The following is a 25,565-nucleotide window of genomic DNA, read 5'->3' as shown; positions in this document are numbered from 1 at the left end:
AGCATTCTCGTACAGATGGCATGCAACTTTTATCGTTATTAGCTGGGTAAAAACATCTTGTGGCTGAAGCCCAGATCTACATTGTGAATTAGTTTATTTGCTGCATACGCAAAAACTTGCTGACTTCTCAAGCTTACTATTTCAAATAGTATTTTCAAATTAATCCTATATAACGTCAGATATTAGAATTAAAATGCAACTGTTTGCTTAATAAGTGCATGTGGATGCCTTTAATTAATGGTGCTGGGCCATTCTGATCTCCAACTATTGAAGGAGAGTCCTCTTTTTTTTTTTTTTTTTTAAACATTGCCAGCTGAGTCTTCGTTCAAATGCTATTGCATCTTCATCCCTCTTGCTTGCCCACTGCACCCGTTTTGTTAAATATCGCACTCTTAAGGCAACGTGTCTCTGTTAGTCGAAAGCTGTCCTTAATTGCTTGCAACACCACCACTGCCTGGCAGATGCCCTTCTCCTTGCTTCAATTATGCACCTCTGTTTCCCAAGGTTTATGCTTTCCCACATTTTCTCGGAGATATGGGCCTCTTTAGCTCCTGGGAAGTTTGTTACCTCATTTAATCTTAGAGCAATGCCTTGATGTTTCCAGGGAGATGTGACCTCTATTATTTCGAGAGGTGTGCCATCTTATTTCCTCATAGGTGCTCCTTTATCGCTGGACTGAGACTCTTGTTATTCCGTGGGCAAGGGAGGCACTGTTCTTGGGCAGTCTGTGGCAGTCATTCCATGAGAACTCAACTGGCACCTTTTTATTCCTCTGGCTCAACTGATATGTTTCCTTGCTCTGAGACATATCCCCTCTTTTCCATGTAGTCTGCATATCGAGCAAGACTGTATCCTAGACATTTCCCGGGGTTTGTTAAGGGTTGAAGGTCTTATGAAAGCAGTTGCACTTGTCAGTCTTTGGCAGAGCCACCCCGGATACTGTCCAAATCTGTCCTTATAGTTGGAACTGGATCAGTTATCTTTTGTCCCATAGCAGCTATGGTGAAGTAGGTGGGCCAGTGACTTAGCCAGGGTACCATAGGCTCTAGTGCAAGCAAGTCAAATGGCTGGACTGACCCGATCTGGGTAGCCATACACAATCAAAATGCAGTGGGTCAACCGGGCACTTAGATATGCAACTAGGTGGACAAGACTTTGCTGATGGACTCGGCTGAGCTTTCCACCGAGAGCCCACATGTCCCCATGCCACACTGGCCTGGGGGAGCAGCTCCAGCAGCAACATCTATTGTGAGAGATTTTAGAGGGGGATTTAAGCGTTATACAAAAGTATTAACTTAAAGGAGTCCGTAACTTTTCCCCTTTTAATCTGACTATTCTGGTTTCTACATTTTAAAGTTATGTCAAACTGTATGCTTAAATGTGCAATGTGCTCTTGAACTCGCCCACCTGTAGTCAGGATTTCCACCATTACCCTTTTGAACATGCAAATCATTAATATTTGTGGAGCCTACTTGTATGTCTGATCATTCTGAAATTGTAGTTATTATGACTGCACCTGCTGCACTGCTAACACCCTGATACCTAAAACTGAGTGTAAACGCAGAGGGATTTTCTTTACTGTGTTAGGGAATTCTATAAAAAGGACGTTTTATTGACAGTTTTAATTTATGCATTGCTGGGTCGGTTTCAAAATCCTGGCCTAGCTAAAGAAGAAGACTGGATCATGGCTTCTCCTTGAGTGATTGTAAGCCTATGCAATGGGACGTGTCAGTCCAACAGGCATGAACACGGAGATAAGAGAACTAATTAAAAAAAGATCATGGGGATATTCCAACCCCTAGTCCTCTTGCCCAGTTACCCACAGCTATGAAATGGTCAGGCTTCCTTGGTCTCAGCACTGGCACTGCCATACACCAAATGCAGGCTCTTCCAAGACATACCAGAGTTGTGGAGGGGCTCTCTTTTGCAGCCTATTTTAAAGAAAGACACCAAATGCTGGCTCAAGGAATTATTGCCTAATAGCATTGTTGGATGTAGAGGGCAGAGCATATGCCAGAACAGTCAGGAGCTAGCAAAATGGGCTTCCACTGAAGGCCTATTACCCTTCTATCAAACAGGGTTTCGAGCAGGAAGGTCAACAGTGGACAACATTGTCGCTCTCTCATACCTAGCCCATCAAGCAGTAATCCATACATCCCACCCACCCCCTGTTTTATCGACTACTCTAAAGCTTTCAAAAGAGTTGTTCTGGCAGAAACTAGAGAACTGGAACATCTGCCCTAAATTATTGTGCACCACCATGTCCCTTTACACCAGGACCTGGGTAAGGGTTAAACTTACCAGGGAGACAGCTACTGCCAAAATCACTACTGATTGAGGGCTGTGCTGGCCCCGCTTTTAGTCAACCAATACACAGCTGATTTGGGCCCGGCCCTATCCTGTGCGACCTTACTCACCCCAAGAATTGGAGGAAAGAAAATCTCACTCATGCAATACACAGATGATTGAATTCCTATGGATCACACGAAAGTCGGCCTACACAAAGGCCCTCAAAGCACTGAACACGTATAACCTAAAGAATAAGCATGTAGCCAACATAAGCAAAACAAAAATAGTGCTTACGGATGACATCCAAGAAAAATGTCTACGAGATGGTGGTTGAGGACACAGAGGTTAGAATGCGTACAAAATCATAACTATCTGCGAGCACGGCTGTCCGAAACTGAAAGAACATTGCATCTACAAAAAATGAAGATCAAAGCAATGATGGTTACGTACACACTCTCCAAACTAGACACTACTCTCGACAGCTCAACGACCATGACTATATTGAGGGCGACTCGGGTAAAATTGCTCCACTCACTCAATTACGTACAGCAGGCATTTCCCAGGATGTTGGCGACCGAACTCGAAAACAGCCAATGTACATCCCATAAGAAATTGCTTCACCTTCCATCCCGCACAAGGAACACACTGATCAGGCTGGAATTCGGCCTTGTTCAGCAAAAAGTTGAAAACATGGCTTTCCTGGCAAAATACTTTTGCCAGACACCATGAAGGCTTTCATAAAAACAATTTTCACAAATGCCAACAACCCTGGTCCATAACTATTACAGCCGCAAGAGAAAGCCTGCAACTTGCTGTGGAGAACTGGGACACAAACATTATATATCACACAAGCATCAAATCGGCAAAAAAAAGCAATTATATCTGCATTCACGCAAATTGGACATGAAAGCCCTTCAGGCAAAGGTCCTACATGACTCCTTAATGATGCCTCAAACAAATCATATAGGTAAACTTTATCTCCATCGGGCAGTGGAAAAACGTTCCTTAAATCGATTTTTTTTTTTAATCGGCAAGACTAGTGCCACTCCCAATCAGATAAGCGAATCCGACTTGGAGATCCCTTGAAACCATCACAAAATTTAGACTCTGCAATTACAGAAGAGAATCTTTGGTACACATATTACTCTGCCGAACGTTATTGTGGCCAATCTTCCGACAACAGGGCACCCGCTCGGCCAAAGAGGCTGTTCACCATGTATGCACTTTGGAACCAGTGGCAGATATGGCCAAGTTTGGGAAAATAATATTTTATGCACTCTCTTTGTTAAAGGAAAAAATCAGCAACAATTCCAGCAGCCCACCGCTGAACAATTTGCATGAATCAATAGATTTTAACAAAGTGTCTTTTAACTCTTGCTATTTTGCACCAAATATTCCAATTGCTGCTTGCACTTTATTAGATGTGTCCCTCGTGATTTTACATTTTTGCATTTGTCTTACCCAACTATGAGCTGGAGAACACAAACCTGAACCCACTCGCAAATCTCAACCAGGATATCATTAAGCCCTGCATTGTTTATTGCCTCGCATTTTAATATCCATTATTATGCATCACTGACTTGCTAGCACTTAATTATACATGTTTACTACAAGTTGTATCTCTCGTATGATTTTAATCAATAACACACTTTATAGCATGACATTTCTTATCTGAACTGCATACATTTGTAATGATTAAGTAATCACAAAATAAACTCATCGTCATCCCTCAACCCCTGCACTCCAGGTTGTCCCATCCAACTCGCTGCTTCCTTTACACCTCCGAATTCTGCTGTGTTGTGTTGCTCGGCACCCTCCCATTGCTTTATCGGTCTCCTGACTCTCACTCTTCCCAATCCTTTTTTGGAGGGCCTGGCAGCGACAATTTACTACTGTGCTACTCCTTTCTCCATAATGTGCTTTCATGCACTTTTTATTTTTTCATTTATAGCCCCAATGTGGGCACGTGCCATCTTGGAATGGTAAATTAAAAGTTTAACACATGAAAGGCCACTGCAGCACCATGGAACACATGCCTATGCGTTGTGATGTAGGCATGTGCACACATCTTCATGCTGAGGCCAGACATTTTCACATTTTTTTGGCTGATGCTGTTTAGTACTGGCCAAGTCCAAAACATCAGCTAATGCCTTTCAAAGGAAAGACCTACTGGCTTTGTCAATGCGCATTCTTTTATTTTTAGCATTCCAAGGAAGAGTATCTTTCATTGGCCTCGCATCCCAATCTTGGTCCAGCCTCCCATCATGCCCTTCCCTCACACCTCCAAATGTCCGTTGTTTCACTAGCCCCTCCCCCACCACCAGTTTCTGCTTTACAGTTAATTTTCCTTTAAAAAAAAGAAAAAAAAGAAAAAGGACAGTTAACCATGAAGGCCTGGCAGCTGCACACTGCTACCAGGCTGCTTGCTTTTTTTCCTTTTTGAGCTCTTCCGCAGGTTTTTTCTTATTTATTTTACTGCTCCAAAATGACAAATTGCCATCTTCAAGCATTAAATGAAATGTAAAAAGAAAAACAAAAAATATCTGCTGGGGTGTTAACAGGTGTGCGCATTACAATGCATGCAAATGCACTGGCGTCTATCTTCAAACACTTCTTATTTGAGAAAAACAGTCTGGCCTGACTATGCACATACATGCATCATAAGGCATCAGCGGCCATCTTGGCACAGGTATTCTCAAACAAAAAGCATTTCTATGATTTGGGGTGGGGTTGGGGGTACGTGTATAAGTGTTAAGTAAACAGGCGCCTTTTTTATTTTACCTTTTTTTATATACAATGCTTTACAAACAAATTTGGGACTCGCATTGTAAAATTGTCACTTATTGGGTTTGTCAAAGGCTGTTAGTGAATAGCTTCTTCTTGCCATTCCTGTGCCTCAGCCACAAGTCGTAGCCCATAATCCCATGTTTTGGTAGCATGCCAACTGCTGGAACATGTTCATCTAGACTTCTGTATTTATACCATATACAAAATGAAATAACTTTAACATGCCTGACCTTATAAACTACTTATGCCACCACAGACGTAAAAATACCAGGCTTATATCGCCTGTCACCTGACTTGTATTTATATACCCTTGAATGTGAATGAATTGCGCTCTGTCATAACTCTCCATCTTTTTCACTGTTTCTCTCCCTCACTCGTATCTCCATAGCTCTCCAATCTCTTTCTCTATTTCCCTGCTGTGTATATACCCAGGATATATATGAAGTGACTCCCCTCTCTTCAATCTACCGCCTCACCGCACTGACATGAGTTCATACTGTATTAAGAAGGGTGACCAGGGTTGTATTTCACCCCAATCCTGGCTCTCCATGGCAAGACGGGCGAGGGTGGCAGTGCCACAGTTCTTTACGACACTCTGACCAGGAAGACAAGCCTCACTTTCTCATAAGAACACGGGAGACTTTAGGGTCACAGTCAGGTTAATCAGAGACAACTATGAACCAAAAAACAGCAGTGGGATTGTGAACCTTACTGCCAAGCTGTGTAGACAAATCTGGTAGTAGGTTAAGAGCAAACATGAGAATGGGTCGCTGGACCGATCTGCGGTGGTGTGGGGCAGGATAAAATCTGCATCAGGTGTATGAGCCCTAAAATGTTTAACGCCACAATGTTTCTTCTCAGTCTGAGGGATAGACACTTACTGAAAACTAGCAAAAATGAAATGCAGCAAAAACAGGAGGTCAGAGGCAAAAAGTTTGGAAATAACCCTGCAAAAAGGGCCATTTTCAACACATTGCCTGCTTGTAAGTCTCCACGAAGAGCAGGGCTTTAATTAAGATATGAACTGCTTGCTAGAAGAGACTTTAACGAAGTGGGCACTTGTACTAAGCTGCCAATACTGGTCTGCTAGAACACATCCCCAGGGAATGGGGTCTTTGTGTATGATGTCAGTCCTTGCCCGCAAAGCCCATTAAAAGTGGGGACTTCCATTCCTTGTTGGTACCATTCAAAGTTTGAAGGTATCCAGCACTATCTTGCTAGCAGAATCCCCCTGGAGTGGGGACTTCCATCCCTTGTCTTCCAGCAGAGTCCCTCAAGGAGTGCCAGGTTTCATTAAGCTTCCAGCCCCCTTGCCTGCCAGCAGAGCCCTTGAAAGAGTGGTGGCTCTCCATTAAGCCACCAGCCCTTATCTGCTAGCAGAGTCCCTGATGAAGTTGGGACTTCCATCCCTTGTCTGCCTGCAGAGTCTCTCAAAGAATGGCGGCTTTCCTTTACGCTGCCAGCCCTCGTCTGCTAGCAGAATACACCAGGAATTGAGGACTTTCATGCCACCGCTGCCAGCAAAGGTAGTCAGGGAGTGGGACTTCATTAAGCTGTCTTCTCTTTGTCTGCTACCAGAGTCCCTCAAGGAAAGACGGCTTCCATCCTTTGCCTGCTACCTGAGCCCCTCAAGAACTGAAGGCATCCAGCACGACTACCAATTTCCTTTACAATCAACTAATTAACTATGATTATTACAGATAAGCTAGCTTTTTATGGAACCAAGTTATGTTATTTCAACTTTTTTGACTTAAAATACCTTATTGCCCGCCACTTAAATGCTGGGCCCTTCCTCCAAAAGAACATGTAACTTATCCTCCCACTGCTTGAAGGCTCAACTATTGTACAACTAAACACAAGAATTCACTCAAAATCCTTCAAAGAATAGTGAACTCAATGGCAAGAGATTTGGTAGAGATGGTAGGAATGTCAGAACTGTAGTGCCTTGACAGAAAAGTGTGTTGGCACCACTACTGAAATCAAAAATGATGTAGGAGGGAGCTGCATCAGCAGAACTAAGTTCTTCGGTCGTCGCCCAGGAACAAGATGTGCTGCTGGGAGTCAAGACTACTAGGCAAAGGCGGAGCAGTCTATTGGTACCATTGCTGGAACAGAGGGGTGTACTTTACTTAACACCTGAATAGTTCCGGACTCTGTGTGTGGGCTCCGGTACCAGATTAACCGTAGTTTACCACATGACAATTTTAGCCCATACTTGGAGGGTTGTGGTGGTCCTGGTAAAGCTGGTTGAGGGAGGCTGTCATGCTTTGCTCATGTAGTCTCTAATCTGCCCACACATGGCATATTCTATGTTATAACCTGCTCCTTTATCCCAGTCCATCCAGAATGAAAGTAATGAGTTGCAATAGACCCCACAAACACATAGATAAGAATCAGGTGTCAGACTCCTGCCTTCAGAGGTAGGAAAAGGTGCTTACCATATCGGGTCCTTGTTGATAGCATCATCGAATGCAAGAATATATAGGCAGAAGGATCCAACGACAAGAGCGTGGGCTGTTGAGACACACCTAGAGAAAGAACAACTCATCAGTATACGACTTAGTAAACTAGAAAACAGAATCAGTCACAAGTTATAGCGTCTTCCACACAATGTACGAACTGGGGGCAAACACTGTACTTGTTTCCAAAAGCTGGAGCATGTGTGTAGTGCTGTGTGCTGCAGGTACCAGAGCTCGGTGGTCCTGTTGTGTACTGCCAGCCCTGCTACTCTGGCCCTTTAGTTTCATGAACGAAATAAATGTATGCTGCCAAATGTGGTCTGAACAGAGATTACCCGTTGCAGGCCGTAGAGCTAGCAAGCAGTGCTGTGTGGAAATAATCATGTTCACAAAGCTAGTGTCATGTGTATCTGTCACAAGACTAAAAACTAGCGAGGGGAGCAGCAGACTGCACGGCATGAAGTTAGGGATCTTTGTACTTGGCTTTAGGGTTCAAAACTAATGTTGTGTGCTGCCGTTCCAAAGGCTTAATGCCAGTTACCTCTCCTGAGGCCCAATGGTAGCCCAAGTCACACTTGGGCACAGCTTTGTGTGATGCCCTACTGCAATTATATATACTTCCCAAGAGAGCCAGTGGATTATGTTTCAGTTCAGGCAAACAAACCCTCATAGGCATTCCTGAGATTCGAAAAGCTCTGTAACCCAAAAGACTTTTGGTCCTAAGATTTGGAGGGCCAGGTTGAAAAATCATCCACTGCAGCCCAAGACAAGAGAAGGGCCTTCTTGAATAACTCTATACTGGTGTCTGCCAGAGACAGTCTACTGATCCTTGTGTACCTTTGCCCTTTGGATTTCAGAGCCTCGGTGAATGCAGACACTCAGCCTCATCAGTGATGATGATTCATAAACCATATGGCATCGTAGCAGGAGTCTCCGTTTTGTGCTCAGAATAGCTCGAGTTTTTTTACCATGCGCAACGGCTGGTCACAAGGTCCACCTTCTGTATCCTGCAAATAGGAGCTAGCACCCTATTAGATTTCCAATCCAGCAACTGAACAATCTTGTTCTCCCATTTGTTCCATCACACAGGTAACCTGTTTTCGGTCTCAACAGCAACAAGTAATTTCAAACAATAAAAACTGTTTTGAAAGAGAATGAGGTTGAGAAACTTAGCATTACATGCAACTGCAAAGTAGTTATTGTCATTCAACTACCCTAGCCGATAACTTTACATATACAATTTTTCACCAATATCCTGCACAGCACGCCTAGCAGGTTCCTGCCACATCAACATTCTGCAGTTATTACGGATTTCCTTGCGCACAAGCAGTCTCTCAGGTTTTCATCAACTCTTTTTAGTAGGCCCAGGTGAAATTTTCATTACAGCAGCGCCATACGCGTCGTAATTTCAGCATTTTGTGTTAAGCATGTTATGCGTAACCACTGAAATTTACTCAACGTCACACAATTACGGCCAGGTCACAGCAAAAGTTTTGCACAAGCCACAGGAACAATGGGAATGAGCAGCTGGTGTTTGTAGTGCTCGAGATTTTCATGATTTTTTTAGTGGCTTGCATACACATTTCACTACAAAATGTGACAGCAGATGCCAGATTTGCATTTCATGTAAATATCGTAATTGTTTAAGCAAATTAGATAAAATATTGCACACTACTACTTTTCAGTCTCGACTTACTTTTCTTTCCTCAAAACATAGTTCCAAAGCAGGCAGGGTGTATCTCACTCGAGAGGCAGGACTGCTATGTGTTACCTGAAGGTTTTGGGTTTGAATGCCGACTAGATCTATTGAATATTTATCAGATGTTTATAAAATGTGTACGCCTGAATTTCTTGTTCTGCCAGAATCAAGGGACAAGTAGTATAAATGTTTCTGTAGAGTAAGTTCAGCATGCTATACACAAAGGATAGGCTTCTGCACTGTAAAGTAGTCACTAAGGTGATACTAATGAAGAGAGCAAGTTCAAACTATCCAGGTCTGTATCACGTCAACTGTAAAAATAAACACAGGATCCTGTCTGACACCATACACACCCACAGCTCATACAGGGTCACACCCATCTCATACGGTTCCGCATCTCATCCAGGCTGTAACACGACACGACACAGAGCTCCAGGTTATACAGATGCTGTTCAATATACCAAATTACTTGTGAGTCTTTAAGTGAGTTTCTGGTAAAAGAGTTGTGGCAGAAGTACCCTATTTCGTTCCATATAATGGCACTGATTTTAAAATAATAGAAAGAAGTCCTTACTTGACCCGGATCATTAACCTGAAAACTGTACACACAGCTTCTTCAGAGCATTGTTTTAGGATTAGTGCCTGGCTTAGACCAGTGTTAGTCTTTGTCTTTGGCTACATCAGACTGCAATGATAAGAAATGCATTCTGAAAATCAACTACATGCTCAAATTCTTATCCGATATTCAGTAATGTCACAGCTGCTTCCTAGAGCAGCTTTGTCCTACTAACTGTGCTGTAGACAATTACATGTTGAAAGGGACACGAGGTAAAGTCCAGTTTGTTGTACCTACAACTCCCCCTTCTCTCCCACATGGACATAAGTGTTTTTCAGCGAAACAAACACAAAAGCAGGGCAAAAAGTTCCCAAGCAGAGAACAAACTAGTCTGGTGCCAGAGATGCAATCTTGGGTCAGTACATAAAAGCCTTGAAGTAGCACTATTCCCATGTCTGGTCTTTGAGCACATTGCTGATGGTGATCATCTTTTGTGAGGAACAGAGGAATATTTTCTTGGCATTGCATCATCTGAAGTGACAATCTGAACATAAAGGCTGTGTTAAGTGTCAGACATTGAGAAGTACTTTAGCCAGCCAGTAAGCACAGACCTGAGGCAGATAAACTGGCTCCTAATAACATGAATACTGGAAGCCCAACCTTCATTATTACAAAGAAGTAAAAATGGCACATAACTGTATAACAGCGGCAGAAAAAGAGGTTGCCCTGTTGATCTCCTAGCTTGAAGGATGGCCCGGCAACCTTCAATATTCTTTATCCACGCTGGAAGGGCATATATTCAATTTTCCACCAACAATGTGTGGAGACTGGTTTTCTGTTAACTAACAAACCATGCAATCCAAATGACCTTGCTACTTATTTTTGTATATTTGACTCTGGTGTGGATTTGCAGGGTTATGGGTGCAAAATATCTTGAAAGAGACTTTGAATGGTAAAACAAGGTATGTTAGTGCACAGACTTCCTCCTTCAGCTGCACTGTATCCCTTACCACATTGTCTAAATGTTGGAAACTCAAAGAAGCAAAGGCCGCCTTGAAAGAGTGTAGACTATGGACAGTGAGGATACCACATAGTGCTGACATCCACACTGCTGTACTGTACAACAAACCTGGGGCTCAATAGCAGTAATGTCTTGTGCATGAACCCTGCGTGCCTTATTCTCTCACTAGCCCCATCACCCACACAGCCCAGTTACCGATTTCCACACACCTCCCTTGCTGGCCGCAGCCATCTTACCTGGAGTCCCATTCGCACTTCTTGCCAGCCGGTAGCTCCATGTACCGCTGGCTCAGCAGGGAGGAGAGGTGAGGGCTCACGGCTGAAAAAAGGAACTGGAAGGCTACAAAACTGGCTGCCATAACACAGTAGCTCAACCGGGTGGTGTCCTCAAAGTCTGCACCAAGCCTAAACGGAACAAGCGGTAAATTCACGGGTTAGTGGGGTGCAGGAGAAAGCTATCTATAGTTCACAATCTCATGCTGAGGAAATGACCCCTCCATTCATTTCATGCGAGTGCTGTGTGTAATACAAAGCAGTGTAAATTCCATATATATATATATATATATATATATATATATATATATATATATATGAGACGTGGCAGGTGTAATGAAACCTTCTGCCACACAGAGAACACAGTACATTAAAGACAGAATATGCTCAGCAAAGGTAGCAACAATGCAACCCTCCAGCACGCTCACAATACTTATATGCAGCAACAAAAACATTCCTCACAGATCGAGTGGGCGATATATGAATTCCAAGAATACTGATTGTGTACATTCTAGACCTCCTCCTTCTGGCTATAAGTTTAAGATTAGATGATTGCACAGAGTGTATCAGCGAAATATCATAAAGAAGCAACACAGAGGTCAGATCCAAAGGCTGTGGACACAGAGATAAGCCTGAAAGCAGAGATCAAGGTACAACTGTGGTCAGATTACTGAAAAAGTACACGAGACAAGCGCTTGATGTGCACTGAAAGGAAACTGAAGGATATACAGGTGAAGGCTTTGGTTCAAGAAATGCATTTCTGGTCAGATGTCCCCTTGTCTGACCATGTGAATACAGTAATTCTGACATCACTTCCGGCAGTGCTGTTTCAATGTGGCATCAGCTTATTGTACTGCCGTCACCGTGTTACATCAGGTCTGACTACTTATTCCCGAAGAAACATTACAGTCTGTACACAGGTTCCAGCACTGACATCATGAAGTAATATTTCAGTCTTACATACGATTCCTGTTGTGCTGCCACAACCTAAACTGACGTTGCAACCTAACTTCATGGTGCTGTGAGAAAAACACACAACAATGAATTAGGGTTACATTTATTTTAAAAGAAAGGTGTCTGCAGTGTAATAGGAGGTCTATGGTCAGTATCAAAAGGTACAGTAGTAAGAGAGCATCCTACAAAAAAAGCAGATATCCCATCTGCTTTCTTCATCTTTCTGCAAACCCCATTCAGAAAACAGTGAAATGCAATGTTACCAATTTCAGGAACGGTAATTGTTCTGCTACTGGGTACAGCATTTTGAAAGCTTTAATGCTGAAAAAAAAAAACACGCAAAGGAAGAAAACTCTCCGTGCACCACTGACATTTATTTCGGGGGTCTGTTCTCGGGATCCATATTAATGATGGCAGTTCCATCATGCCACTATGATACAAAGGACCTGCTTATTTATCTTCCTACTTATTTAGGACACCTCTACCCTTTCAATCAACAGGTGCAGCAATGTCAGCCATATCACAACGGAGGCCTCCAGGACAAGGTTTTTCCCAATTTGCAGCACAGACATGAAACTGAAGGGCTAATATGAGTGTAAGGACACACTCTTTATCCCAGTCTCAACAATGGTGTATTTTTTACGTCGGAAACGGCGGTAGATCCCTGAAGGATGCTGCCATCACTGACAAGATCCATACTCTTATTTAAATAAAGTTCAACATGAGATGGAATACCGGGATATGTACTCAAGAACAATATTTAGCTCTACGTTTCTTGTTGAGGTACATCTAGAGAACACTTCCCACCCCATGGGAAGTGGTACCAGTGTTAAAAGGGACCGGAGAGTTCAAACCTTGAGAAAGATTCTTGGAAAGTCCCTGTGAAAGAGCCAAAGGAGAACACTTGTTTCTTGTCAGTGTGAACACCATGCTGTGCAATCTGTGCAACCCTGCTAGGAAATATAGGTTTTGTTGGGATGAGAGTGCCAGTGCAACTGTGGGGTCACATGGACACCATCAGCTGGAGCAAAGAAGCTGTGTTGTTTGGAGGACTTCTGTCTTCAATAGTGCAAAAAGAAAAGGCCTGTGCAAAAGCCCGTAACTGGAGGTCTGGACAGAGAACCTGATTGTTGGCAGTATAAAGGAAGCTTGAGACAGTACAGGTCATTGAGACAGGCCAGATCATTGTGCCAGGAATCCACTGTAATTTCCTCTTATCAAGCAATGCGTTGTAGCCCCGCTTATTCAATCAATGAAATTCACCTCAATTTCTTTGCAATGGAAATATTAAGGAGAAGAGATTTGCGTCAATCAACAGCACAAATTAACTGCGGTGTTCGTTACCCATCACCTTGTGTCTTTGAAGAAGATGAGGAGTGGAATGCATTGCGCGATATTGCATTTGCTATTCTATTACAGGTTTGTAGCGTGTTCTACCAAAATACTGAATTTTAAATAACAGTATCAGCCTGCACTTATAACAGTAACAACTTATCATGATATGGCAAATGTACACTTCCCTCTGTATGCTTACCTTAGTGATATGCTGCTAGTTGATATTGTGTGTCATCAGCAGCAGACTCGACTACGGCAACACCCTCTACTCCAGTATCTCATCCAAACTCCTACAACGACTCCAACGTATCCAAAACACCTCCACCCGACTCATCCTCAACATCCCTCGCCACTGCCACATCACCCCCCACCTAACAGACTACACTGGCTCCCCGTCAACAAGAGGATCACCTTCAAGCTCCTCACCCACGCACACAAGGCACTCCACCACACTGGACCAACATACCTGAACAACAGACTCTGCTTCTACACCCCCACCCGGTAGCTCCGCTCCGCCAACCTCGCCCTCCGGCGCAAATCTTCCGGCGGCCGATCATTCTCGTACCTTGCCGCCAAGACCTGGAACACCCTCCCGTTGGATCTATGGCAGACCCAGGACCTTCTTTCCTTCAGAAAACTCCTCAAGACTTGGCTCTTCGAGCAGTAGCAGCACCCTCCTCCCCCCCCCCCCCAGCACCTTGAAACCCTCACCGGTATGTAGTGCTCTTTACAAATTGATTGATTGATTGATTGATATATACCTATACGTGCAGGTTGATGTGCTCAATCTCAATACTGTGATATACAACAGTTTGTAGGTAAATGTACATAGTCTGCAGAAATGTTTAGAATGTACATACTAGGATTTGGGTCATCTGAATTACTTAAAGAGTACTTTCGTAAAGAGAAGGGATATTGGGTGCAAGGGTCTCTGGGACAAAGTGAGACCTTGATGCCAAATGTGCGGATAGCCAAAGTTGCTTTTACTACTGCCCAAACAGTTCTGGTCTACAGATTGGGTTCTTATTGATAAAAATCAATAGTACTACTATAAAAGATGTATGCCTTTACTAATAAAGCATGACGCCAGTGGAAACTTACGTTAGCATTTTGGAGAAAATTCAAGTTCTGCTGAAGCTTTGTTGTTTCTTATGGAAAAACAAAACAAGGGGTCTCTCTAGCAGTGTAGTGTTTATGGATCACTGAAGAACTTAACTGCAGTAAATATTCCCCTGCCTCAATTTGTGAATGACTAGATCACCAACATCAAACAACTAGGAGTTGGATATTTACAGTGCATGTAGATATATCAGGGAGAAAGAATGTAACCTCTATAAATTCTTGTTTTAATATTTAGGAATGCAGAATAATGATGCTGTTCGCGTTTTGTAATATTACAGTGACAATCCAGTTTGTTGTTAACTATATTTATCAGGATACAAATAATTTTGCAATCTGTTATCTTGATTTTTAAATTTTTTCTGACTACGCTGAAGAATATCGCCAGGCTCTCGGGTAATAGAAAACACCATTCAGCAAAAGCACGACCTGTGTTACAAACTGGAAAAAACAGAAGCAGCACTCTTTATCCTAATTTAAACAGTGAGTGACCAGAAGAAAAAATAACATTAAGGTCCTGATCTAGAGTGTAGAGTATGGTATTAACCAAGTTAGGGTGAGTAAGTGAGTGACCAGAAGAAAAAAATAAAATTAAGGTCCTAATCTAGAGTGTGATGCGTGGTATTAACTCAGTTAGGGTGATGAAGTGAATACTCCCTTGCCCTGATGAAGTACCTGTACCGGCCTCACAGACATTTCTAGTCACGGCAGGAGACAACATCACAGCGGTCCCTACAAATCTGTTAAGCTTGACGGACTGCTCCATTAAACATGACTGCCACCCGTCAGACTTTAAACTTTTTTTTTTTTTTTTTTTTTAAACACAACTACAAAGCAGGATTTGTTTTTTGAAAAAGCAAAACCTAATCTCCTTGTCCTCTAAGCGGGGGGGGGGGCAAGAGAAAATGTACTAGGCCTCACTGCCTCGAACAGCAAAAAAAAAAACATCACACCGTTCCCTCTTAATGGGATGGAAAGTGCTATATGTAAACCTACTATCAGGCCCTAAGTTGGTAAACAAAATAAGTTTGGGAGCTGATCCATGGCACGTATTCTTCAAGCTGATGAGCATACCACTTATTTGAGTATACAAGCAAGGACCTCTTGAATGTCTGGCCATACTATGCCACCAGAAGAAATGATTCAAGCAATAAAAAAAGAAAGGATATTGAATACAAACGTATGCAAAAATTGTTCATTCCATGCACTGGAAGACTACGGCATACTTAAGCATGGGGCTGTGTGTATAAATGGTATTCCTTCTTATAGAGACAAAAGGCTCAATTCACTAAAGTTGTAATCCTGAGGGTTACACAGCCGTGATTCACCAGGGTTCCCAAACAAAGGCCAACAAAGGGTTTCCAAAGTATATCTCAAAACCTATGACAGTCGCACGTTTCCAAGTGCACTCCTGGAAAATTTCTGTGAATTCCATTTGCTTGTGTGAAAACACAAACATATTTTTTCATGAGAAAAGCACTCTGGCAAATGCGCTTGTTGACTATTTTTTGCACAATGGAAGTATTTTTCCTCATGTGGCAACACTCTCCCATACACCTCCATCAATTTTGGTGGGATGTATCCTTCCCATTCCTATTCTAGAAAGGGTTTACTACTACTGATCTTAACAAGAGAAAATGTTCAACCTTTTCCAGGGAGGGAAGGGTTTAGAGATCACTGTGAAAACACCCAAACATGCAAGTTTGAGAACGTTAACAATGTTGTTGGGCATTTTTGCCCTGTAATGCCCGCTTGTGTGAGTGAATCCCTTTACATGTTAATTCTTGAGAACAGCAAACTTGATTTTGTATTCATAAAAAAGCCAGTTTGCATACGCAATCAAACTTACACACACCAAAATATGAGAATTGGGCCCAAGGTCTTTTCTATAAATTACTACTTAGTCGAGTCACGGAAAAAAATAATTTGTCTTTCTTGTTACCCATTTTTTTGTTGCTTTGTAATGCTGTATGCTACCAGTTTTTGTTGGGAGAGTGGCCAACAGCAGATGTAGCGAGACGTGGTTGCTTGAGCTCCCGGTGGGGCTCCAGCACCTGACCATATCCTGATGACTATCTGCACCCCTGGCCATCACTAACCCTTGATCATGGGTCGCAACTGCTGGGGACCCCTCTGTGTGGCCCACGCCCCTATGAGAAAGAGCTACTGCTGCCAAAATCAATCTCTGACGATGGCCGCACTGTGAGACTTCAAGATGGCAGATACCCGTGGCTGAACAGAGACTGCCAATCACTCCTTGGGCTTCGACGGGTGCTGTAACATGGCAGTCCCTGAAGTGGTTGTGCCGAGGGGGTACCCCAGAGACATAGAGGCCCACGCACCTCCATGGCAGGGACGGTAACGGCTGAGGCCTAGGCACCCCGGGCTGCCTTTATCCACCTGGCACGCCTTACTCCTAATGCCTGTTGCCACCAGTGAGAGGCCATTTGAGCGATGCTACACTGATGGTCGACCCTGAGGCAGACTGCGAACCCTCATGAGTTCCCTTGAGTTCTGCGCCAACATGCAAGCCCCGACGGATACCACTGGCTGCAACTGACGGCCAGGCTGTGCCCTGGCCCTTGGGTTTGAGCGCGCCGCTGGGGAGCCCCTCACCTCAGGGAAGGGGCGGCAGTGCTTTGCACCCATAGCCATAGATGGGCAAGACTAAGATCTGACTCACCCTGCAGGAGCTGCTCTTCTGGGCCTGAGCATGCAGATGGAGGACACCTTTTCACAGAGCATCGGCGATGGGCCCATGTGGCCGCAGCTATGATTGGCACACCTGACTGCGAGTATCTGTGAGGAGACACCCTTTTGCCTGTTCATGGGGGCCCCCCAGACCATTGGCAGTATTTTCCCTGAGGGCCCACATAACCCACCAACCAAGGGCAACCTGCTCTGAGGCAGCATTGCCCTTGCTCTGTTAGCTCCACACCGATCAGTATACTCATTGGGCGTAACAAACTCCTGATGCCAATGGACATTCCAGTGCTTTCAGCAATATTTTAAAGGGCCTCCTACATGTGCTGGCACATAGCGGCCTCCACTGCAATCTCCTTTATAATACCTGCACCCCCAAGCTATACATGTGACGACACCTGCTGAGACTGAAAGTGGCCCTTGGGGCTCTGAGGTGTGCCCACCCTACAACAGTTGTTGCAATGGCATCATGTATTGGGGCTGTTTGGCTCCCCAAACTCCTTTCGCACTTCCCTCATCATGCCTCGATCTACCCGAGGGAAGGAGCCCCAGAACCGGGGCCCTGGGGCATCCACTGCACCCCCAGATGGCGCTTGCTGGTCCCTGAAGACAAACTGGATTCTATACTCTTGGCCATTAAAGATTCCAAAGACACCCTTGCAACAAGTTTGACAAGGTGGTGGTAGATCTTGGCTTGTTCTGGGTGGATCACCACAAACTGAGAGAACGCATTACTGCCACTGAACTCACCTTGCAAGAACTGACCCCTGTGACTAAGGCCCTAGATACTCAGATCAAGGCATCCTGGGTGAAGCCTGATTTTGAGGCTCAGATCGAGGATGCTGAGGGTCATTCCTGCAGGAACAATATACGGGTGGTGGGCATGCCTGAGAAAATGGAAGGCGCTGACGTGACAACATTCCTGGAAACAAGGTTGCAAGAGAAGGTGGCACCTGAAGGCCTGTCCCTCTTCTTTGCACTCAAAAGAGCTCATAGTGTGCCAGCCCGCACGCCACCTAGCAAACCACCACAGCGAATGGTGGCTTGTCTCCTCATTTTTGAGATAGGGGCCATGTCCTTCACTGCGCCTTGGGGAGCGCATGATGAATAATAGCCAAGTTCTTCTATTTCTATTGCTATCTAAAAGCAGATAGTCAGGCTGCAGATCATCACTGACCAGAGCACAATTTTTTTTTCTGGAGCCGGAGGGGGTATGAGTTTGGCTTGATTTGGTCCCCGAGGTGGAGTGAGTGAGTGTGAGTGTGTGTGTGGTCAATCTCAGTGCCCGACCTCAAGGCCCAGGAACAGGTGGGGAAAGTCTGGAGCTCCATCCTCCAGTCAAATACGTAAAGACCACCAAAGTGCAGTGGAAATTGCTGCTAAACTCACAATACATAGCCCTTATCATCTAGCACACAAGGAGCAGAACTCATCTAGAGGTCCTGATATGGCCACAGAATCTGATGCTACTCTGAACTCGCAGCATAGCTGGGACATGCTTGAGATCATCCTACAAAGAGCGGAACTTCTATACTGATGTTCTGGAAGTCTGGTCTTATGTCTTTCCCTCCTTGGTTGTGTATTTCCATAATTTGTCTCTCCTCAACGCCTTCTCTTCCTACATTTTCTGTCTCTATGCTTTAATTGGTTGGCCGGTTGATATATACACATCACCTCACGGGGTACTTTCTGTTCGTTCATCAAGGGCCGTGCATAGGGTGCCCAGCTGGAGCTCTCTTCCCCAGTCTCTCTATTTAGATCATAGGTGTAACCTTGACCGGCGGAAACGCTTAGTTGCTTGTTGTTTTTCTTACTTTGGCTGGGGGTGGGGTGGTCGTTGCCGTACTGTGCAGGGGAGGGGATGTTGGGAAGTTTTAATTGTTTCTGGGGTTGTTTTGATACCTCTAGCCGCTCCTTCCCATTCCACCCCCGCCTGGTTAAGACCCACGGACCACCTGCCGGGGCATGCTCTCCCACCACTCTTGAGATGGTTGGACTTTTGCTCCTTCTTAACGGGGGTTGATCATAACATTTGTACATTTCTCACCTGGAATGTCAGGGACCTACGTAGTATGCATAAGCGATATAAGGTGTTAGCGTACTTGAAACGCAGAGTGATCCACATCAACTTGGTGCAAGAGACTTACTTAAGTGCTGCGGAGGGTGCAGCGAACTGTAAGAGATGGTGGCGTTTAGGCGTGCACACTGTATACTCAGCCTTTGCACCGGGACATGGATTTGGGTTAAACATTGGGTCCCGTTTCATAGTGTGGTGGAAGTATACAGGAGGTATTTGGTCCTGATGGGCTGCTTGGATGGCTGTCATATCTCCTTGGTCAATACACATGGCCCCAACTCAGGGACACACTGTCCCGAGTGCTGACACCACAGTTAGCACACACATTCACAGTTGGGGGGGGGGGGCTTTAACTGTGTTGCTAACACTGATTTAGATCACTCTCACCTCCCATTCCGGGACTCCCTCACAATCCAACTGACCCAGTGATTTTCTTCCTGGCAGGGCCACTTGGGCCTACTTAATGGCTGGCGACACCGCCACCTACAGGGGCAGGACTACTTCTTTCAATCAACTATGCACTCTCCTCATGTGAATCTCAACTCGGTTGTTTGCTCCCCTGATGTTCTTGCCGCTTTGTCATCTATTGAATACCTTGCCGGCACTATATACGATCACAGTCCTCTACTAGTGGCACAGAAATTCAGTGCACGGGGAAGGGGTAACACACTTAGTTGGAGGTTGAAAGCAGTGAGCTTGAAAGACCACATGTTTCGGGAAATGATTCGGAAGGGTATCCAGAGCTATTTCGAGGAGAAAAATGGTACTGCCACCTCCCCTTTAGTGGAATGGGGGGCCTTTAAGGTGGTTCTTCAGAGGCGTTGCCTGTCCAAATCAGCAAGTATACGAAGTCACTACTTCAGGATATCATCATTCATGAACAGACACTTAAGGACCTTGAGTGTTGGCGCCCAGAACACCCGGAGCTACGAGACCTTTTGGAAACCAAGGAGAAGGTGGAAGAGCAGGTGAAGCGTCTCCACTGCTTTGACCACAAGGCCTAAATGGTAAGGGCACTCATTGAAGGAGACAAGTCTGGCCCATTGTTGGCCTGGTTGGCAATTCCCTCCTGTTGCGGTGTCCCAATGCTGGAATTACTTACTCCTGATAACACTCGCCTCTACACACAAGGAGACATAAATGACTTCTGTGGACTTTTACTCCAGCTGTATGCAGCCTGACTTCCTCTGCAAGACCACACATTGGAGGAGTCGCTCGCCACTCTACCGGGGGTGGTTTAAGCCAGGAAGATATAGAGACACAGGAGGGGATATCACTGTGGGGGAGATCCGGGCTGACATCTGCCACATGGCCTGCGGGAAGGTCCCAGAAACGGATGGCCTGCTGGTGGAGTTTTACGCCACTTACCATGACATTCCTGCCCCCCGCTTGGCAGACTTAAATAAAACGGCAATAACTGCTAAGGCACTACCACCTACATTACATGAGGCCCTTACTTATTCTTTTCCTGCTTAAACCAGGAAAGCCTGTCATGGATTTATCCACATACTTGCCCTTAGCCATGCTTAATATGGATAATAAAATTTTAAACTGTATACTAGTGCACTGCCTAATCACTTATATATCCAGATTGATCTACCCTGATCAATCTGGTTTCATACCTGCCCGCCGCACAGCTCTTAATCTTAGGTGATTCTTGGCACTTCTCAAGGGAGGCACGAGACTTCCAAGCCGGGGGTGGTGCATGTTTGTTAACATAGAGAAGACCTTTGTTAGTTGTAAATGGAGCTGTCTCCGTGCAGTCATGCTTCATCTGGGTTTGGTCCTCGATTTGTGGTCTGGACCTTTCTGTTTTACGCCGATCCTGTAGCTAGGATACGCAGCTGAGGCACAATCGCTGACCAGTGTATAGTGGGCAAGTGAACCAGGCAGGGCTGCCGTTTGTTACCTTTGCTTTTCTCCCTTGCTGTCGAGCCATTTCCATGCAGTGTGCGCAGTGTCTTACCCTTTGAGGGTGTGCACGACCACGGTGTGACCCACTATTTCCCTCTATACAGATAAAATGGTGCTTTTCCTTCATAATCTGCGCATGGAACCGACAAGAGCGGCTCATCTCCTCTCGTCTTTTGGGGAGGTTTTCGGCCTTAAGGTGAACTGCCTTAAAATAAATCTATTCCCGATGCGAGACAATATGGAAGGGCCCCCAGAGCTAGAGGACATGCACTGGGGACCAGCTCTTATTTGGAACAAGGATCATTACTGTATAGCTTTATCTAAATTACAATGCACAACAACAGCTAGAGGAATGAATGCTCCTAATGTTTACCTGTATTATTTGGCATCCCGGGACGAGATGCCCCGGGGTTATTGCACCTGCATGAACCCCCTGACTCACGGCCGATTTGGACCTTCCTGCTTAACCCAAGACCGGTCTCCCAAGCATATCGCCATCGCCGCAGAGATGTGGAATTTCTATCGCCCGACACATATTGTTTGAGGTCAAGGACAACAAGTTTCCATGTTTATTTTGTCCTTAGGACAAGTAGAACCAATCCCCTGCAGCACAAATCCTTTGGCTGCCAGTTTACAGAGAAGTGAACTGTCTGCAGTTTAAGTAATGTGTCCATAGGTTAATGCTGTTCGAAATTGTATTTATGGTTTATTAATGAATAGACTGCTTTATTAGGGTGTGCGCTGTAAATAAATGTTTTATGTCACACTGAACTTAGTGACAGTGGTTCCAGTTAAAAAAAAAAAAAAAAAAGTGTACATACATGTTTGAAATGTTTAACAATATAAGGCTAAGTATAATGCTCCCAGAATGCTCTCTGATTAGATGCAAATATTTGCAGAAGCTTGTAAGCTTGAGTTCAGAAAAAATGCAAGTAGGAAAAAAACGTTTCGCTACTATGAAATTTTAGGTGCTATTTCTTTGAAGCGTCATTTAGTAAAATGTGTTGATGCAGGCTAGTATTTCTAAAAAATATTCCTAATGGTAAATGAGTGTAACCATTTTCAATGGGTATGGGAAGCATGAAAATAAACCAGCACTGGCAAAGCCAACCGATCACAACAGTTTTGGGAGTCTTTTGGTTTCGTCAATGCAGGTCTTGTTTTGACGTGGCTTTTGTAACCCTTTATTGTTGTGGGAGCTGCCAGGCCCTCACCATTGTAACAAACATTGGCAAAAAGTAAAAAAAACAACAAAAAGTTTTTTTGGGCTCAAAAAGCACACATTGCCACCAGTGGCCTAACAAAGGCCCCCACAGCCCTTCTCCAGAGGGCCCACTCAGCATGGTACCTGCACTGAGGGAGTCTGGGGTGGGCGGTGAGGGGGTCCGCCTCCATGTTCTTTGCAGAGGGGCCACCTCCAGTTTCGTTACGATACCGATTGCCACAGTAGTTCCTGGCACTGAACAAAAACTTGTGTCAATATGCTCCTTGTGGAAGACAATGCGATCCCTCACAGTAAAGCTAGCCAAAAGATAGAGACAGAAAAAGAAGTTTAATAAAAACAAAATGTCTTTGTTAACGCCAGACCTAATTATGGACCTGTTAGAAATAGGGTCTCTAGTTGGCAGTCGGTTTGCACCCTGTCCAAGTAGGGACCCTCACTCTAGTCAGGATAAGGGAGATACCCGCTCAGATAATCCCTGCTCACCCCCTTGGTAGCTTGGCACGAGCAGTCAGACTTAACTCAGAAGCAATATGTAAAGCATTTGCACATAACACACAGTAATAAGTGAAAAGACTGCAAAAGGACACCACACCAGTTTTAGAAAAATAGCCAATATTTATCTGCATAAAATAAGACCAAATATGATAAAAATCCAACATACAGTAATAGAAATATGAATTCTGCAAGATTTACTCAAAAATGCAGTTCCTTGAAGTCAATAGCTCCACCTGGGGCAATCACGGCGCCGTGATCAGCAAAACCAACAGTTCAGGCCGGCCGTGGCATTGCGGACCAGCTACGGTGTCGAGAAGACCCACAAACAGTACCTTGGATTTGCAGGGCGGCGTGATCCTCGGAGAGCGGCGTTGCAGTGTCTGTTCCGGAGTCGGTGCAGGAGTCGTCAGCCCTTGAGGTCACACGCGCTGCAGATCGAACTCCAAGCTGATGAAGTAAGGTGCGCCGGCCTGGTTGGCATCGGGGGTGCGGTACGAAGCAGGACGATGTGACGTGCAGTGCCCACTGGTCACGGTGCAGGCAGCGGCTTGGTGATGGCGTCCAGCGATGTCAGTGAGACCAGGGCTGCAGTGTCAAGTGGGGCGGTGCGACGTGCGGTGTCCACAGGTCACGGTGCAGGCAGCGGTGTTGTCGTTGCTGAAGTGCTGTCATCGGTAGGGCCAAGCCAGCGGGACGGGACGGTGCGTCGTGACCCTCACGAGCGGTGTCCACAGGCCACGATGCAGGCAGGATTCCTGGTGACGACACAGGAGTCGATAGTGCTGGTGTGGTGTCAGCAGAAGCACGGTCGCCGGGGATGCCCAGACTGCAGTGTGAGAAGGCGAGGCCTGAAATGCGGGGCCCACAGGTCGCGGTGCGAGCAGCGGCTCGGTGAAGTTGTCCGATGACAGTGTCTGGGAGACCAGGGTCGTGGTGCAAAGCGGGGCAATGCGACTCAGTGTGGCGTCGGCAGGTCACGGTGCAGGCCAGCGGCGTCATGGCAGCGTCGCGGTGGTTGCTCCTCTTCAACAGCACAAAACACACAGTTCCCAGTGCTGCAGGTCAAGGAAACTGAAGTCTTTGGCGTCCCTGAGACTTCCAACAGGAGGCAAGCTCTACTCCAAGCCCTTGGAGAATTATCTCAAGCAGGACACACAGCAAAGTTCACCCTTTGCACTCTCTTCAGGCAGAAGCAGCAACTGCAGGCCAGTCCAGCAAAGCAACACAGCAAAGGGACAGTACTCCTCCTTCAGTTCTTTAGCTCTTCTCCTGGGCAGAGGTTCCTCTTGGTTCCAGAAAGATTCTAAAAGTCTGGGGTTTTGGGTTGTCTTCTTATACCCAGTTCTGCCTTTGAAGTTGGCAAACTTCAAAGCAAAGTCTCAAGTGTTTGCAAGATCCTTCCTTGTCCAGGCCAGGCCCCAGACACTCACTGGGTGGTTGGGGTCTGCATTGTCTGAGGGCAGACACAGTCCTTTCAGGTGTGAATGACCACTCTTCCCTGCTCTCTAGCTCAGATGGCTCATCAGGATATGCAGGCTACACCCCCGCCCCCTTTTGTGTCACTGTCTAGAGAGGTGCAAAACAGCCCAACTTTCAAACTGACCCAGACAGACAATCCACAAACAGGCAGAGTCACAGAATGGTATAAGCAAGAAAATGCCTACTTTCTAAAAGTGGCATTTTCAAACAGACAATTTAAAAACCAACTTCACTAAAAGATGTATTTTTAAATTGTGAGTTCAGAGACCCTAAACTCCACATTTTTATCTGCTCTCAAAGGGAATCTGCACTTTAAGGATATTTAAAGGCAGCCCCCATGTTAACCTATAAAAGAGATAGGCATTACACAGTGAAAACCGAATTTGGCAGTATTTCACTGTTAGGACATATAAAACACACTAGTATTTGTCGTACCTTAAACATACACTGCACCCTGCCTATAGGGCTACCTAGGGCCTACCTTAGGGGTGCCTTACCTGTAGTAAAAGGGAAGGTTTAGGCCTGGCAAGTGGGTACAATTGCCAAGTCGAATTGTCAGTTTAAAACTGCGCATACAGACACTGCAGTGGCAGGTCTGAGCCATGTTTACAGGGCTACTACTGTGAGTGGCATAACCAGTGCTGCACGCCCACTTGCAGCATTTGATTTACAGGCCCTTGGCACCTCTGGTGCACTTTACCAGAGACTTACCAGTAAATCAAATATGCCAGTTATGGATAAACCATAAAGGACAAGTAGATTTAAGAAGCAGCCTGTCCCATGACCAAGTAGATATTTTATTAAATTCCACACCCCTGATGACCTAACTGTTCTACTTTCATGCTGAATACCTGCTATTACCAGGGCGCACAAGCAGTCGCCATGTTCCCAACCCCACTGTTGCGGGAATTGCTTACACAGGTGTAGGACATTGCCTACTGGAATGGGAGGCAGCAGGAGTGGACACAATGGGCGCGTTGTATAGTGTTGGTGCACTACAACCTTTTGAGGACCTGTGCACAGATTTTGTTATTTCTGCAGGGAAGTTTCTGCTATATGGTACCCCGACGGTTGCCATACAGACAATCTGGGACAGATGCGGAATAGAGCTCAAGTCACTTCCCAGTTGTTGCTTCCTCTGCGACCCATCCAATACTTGTCGCCTGGCCTCTGGCCGTTAT

General features: G+C 45.2%; 1 protein-coding gene across 1 annotated transcript in view; it reads right to left on the bottom strand.

Annotated features, from left to right (window-relative positions):
• The window catches only part of LOC138292988 (TLC domain-containing protein 4-A-like), a 119,912-nt gene that overhangs the window by 87,568 nt on the left and 6,779 nt on the right, over window positions 1-25,565 (bottom strand). Inside the window, exons 2-3 of the mRNA XM_069231916.1 lie at window positions 11,048-11,215; window positions 7,515-7,604 (exon numbers count right to left, since the gene is read on the bottom strand). Coding sequence (XP_069088017.1) covers window positions 7,515-7,604; window positions 11,048-11,215 — 258 coding nt within the window. The remainder of the gene's footprint in view (window positions 1-7,514; window positions 7,605-11,047; window positions 11,216-25,565) is intronic.

The sequence above is a fragment of the Pleurodeles waltl genome, chromosome 4_2 (assembly GCF_031143425.1).
Source record: "Pleurodeles waltl isolate 20211129_DDA chromosome 4_2, aPleWal1.hap1.20221129, whole genome shotgun sequence".
NCBI lineage: Eukaryota > Metazoa > Chordata > Amphibia > Caudata > Salamandridae > Pleurodeles > Pleurodeles waltl.
Note: the sequence above shows the minus strand (reverse complement) of the source record. Positions and strands in the feature narration are given on the sequence as shown.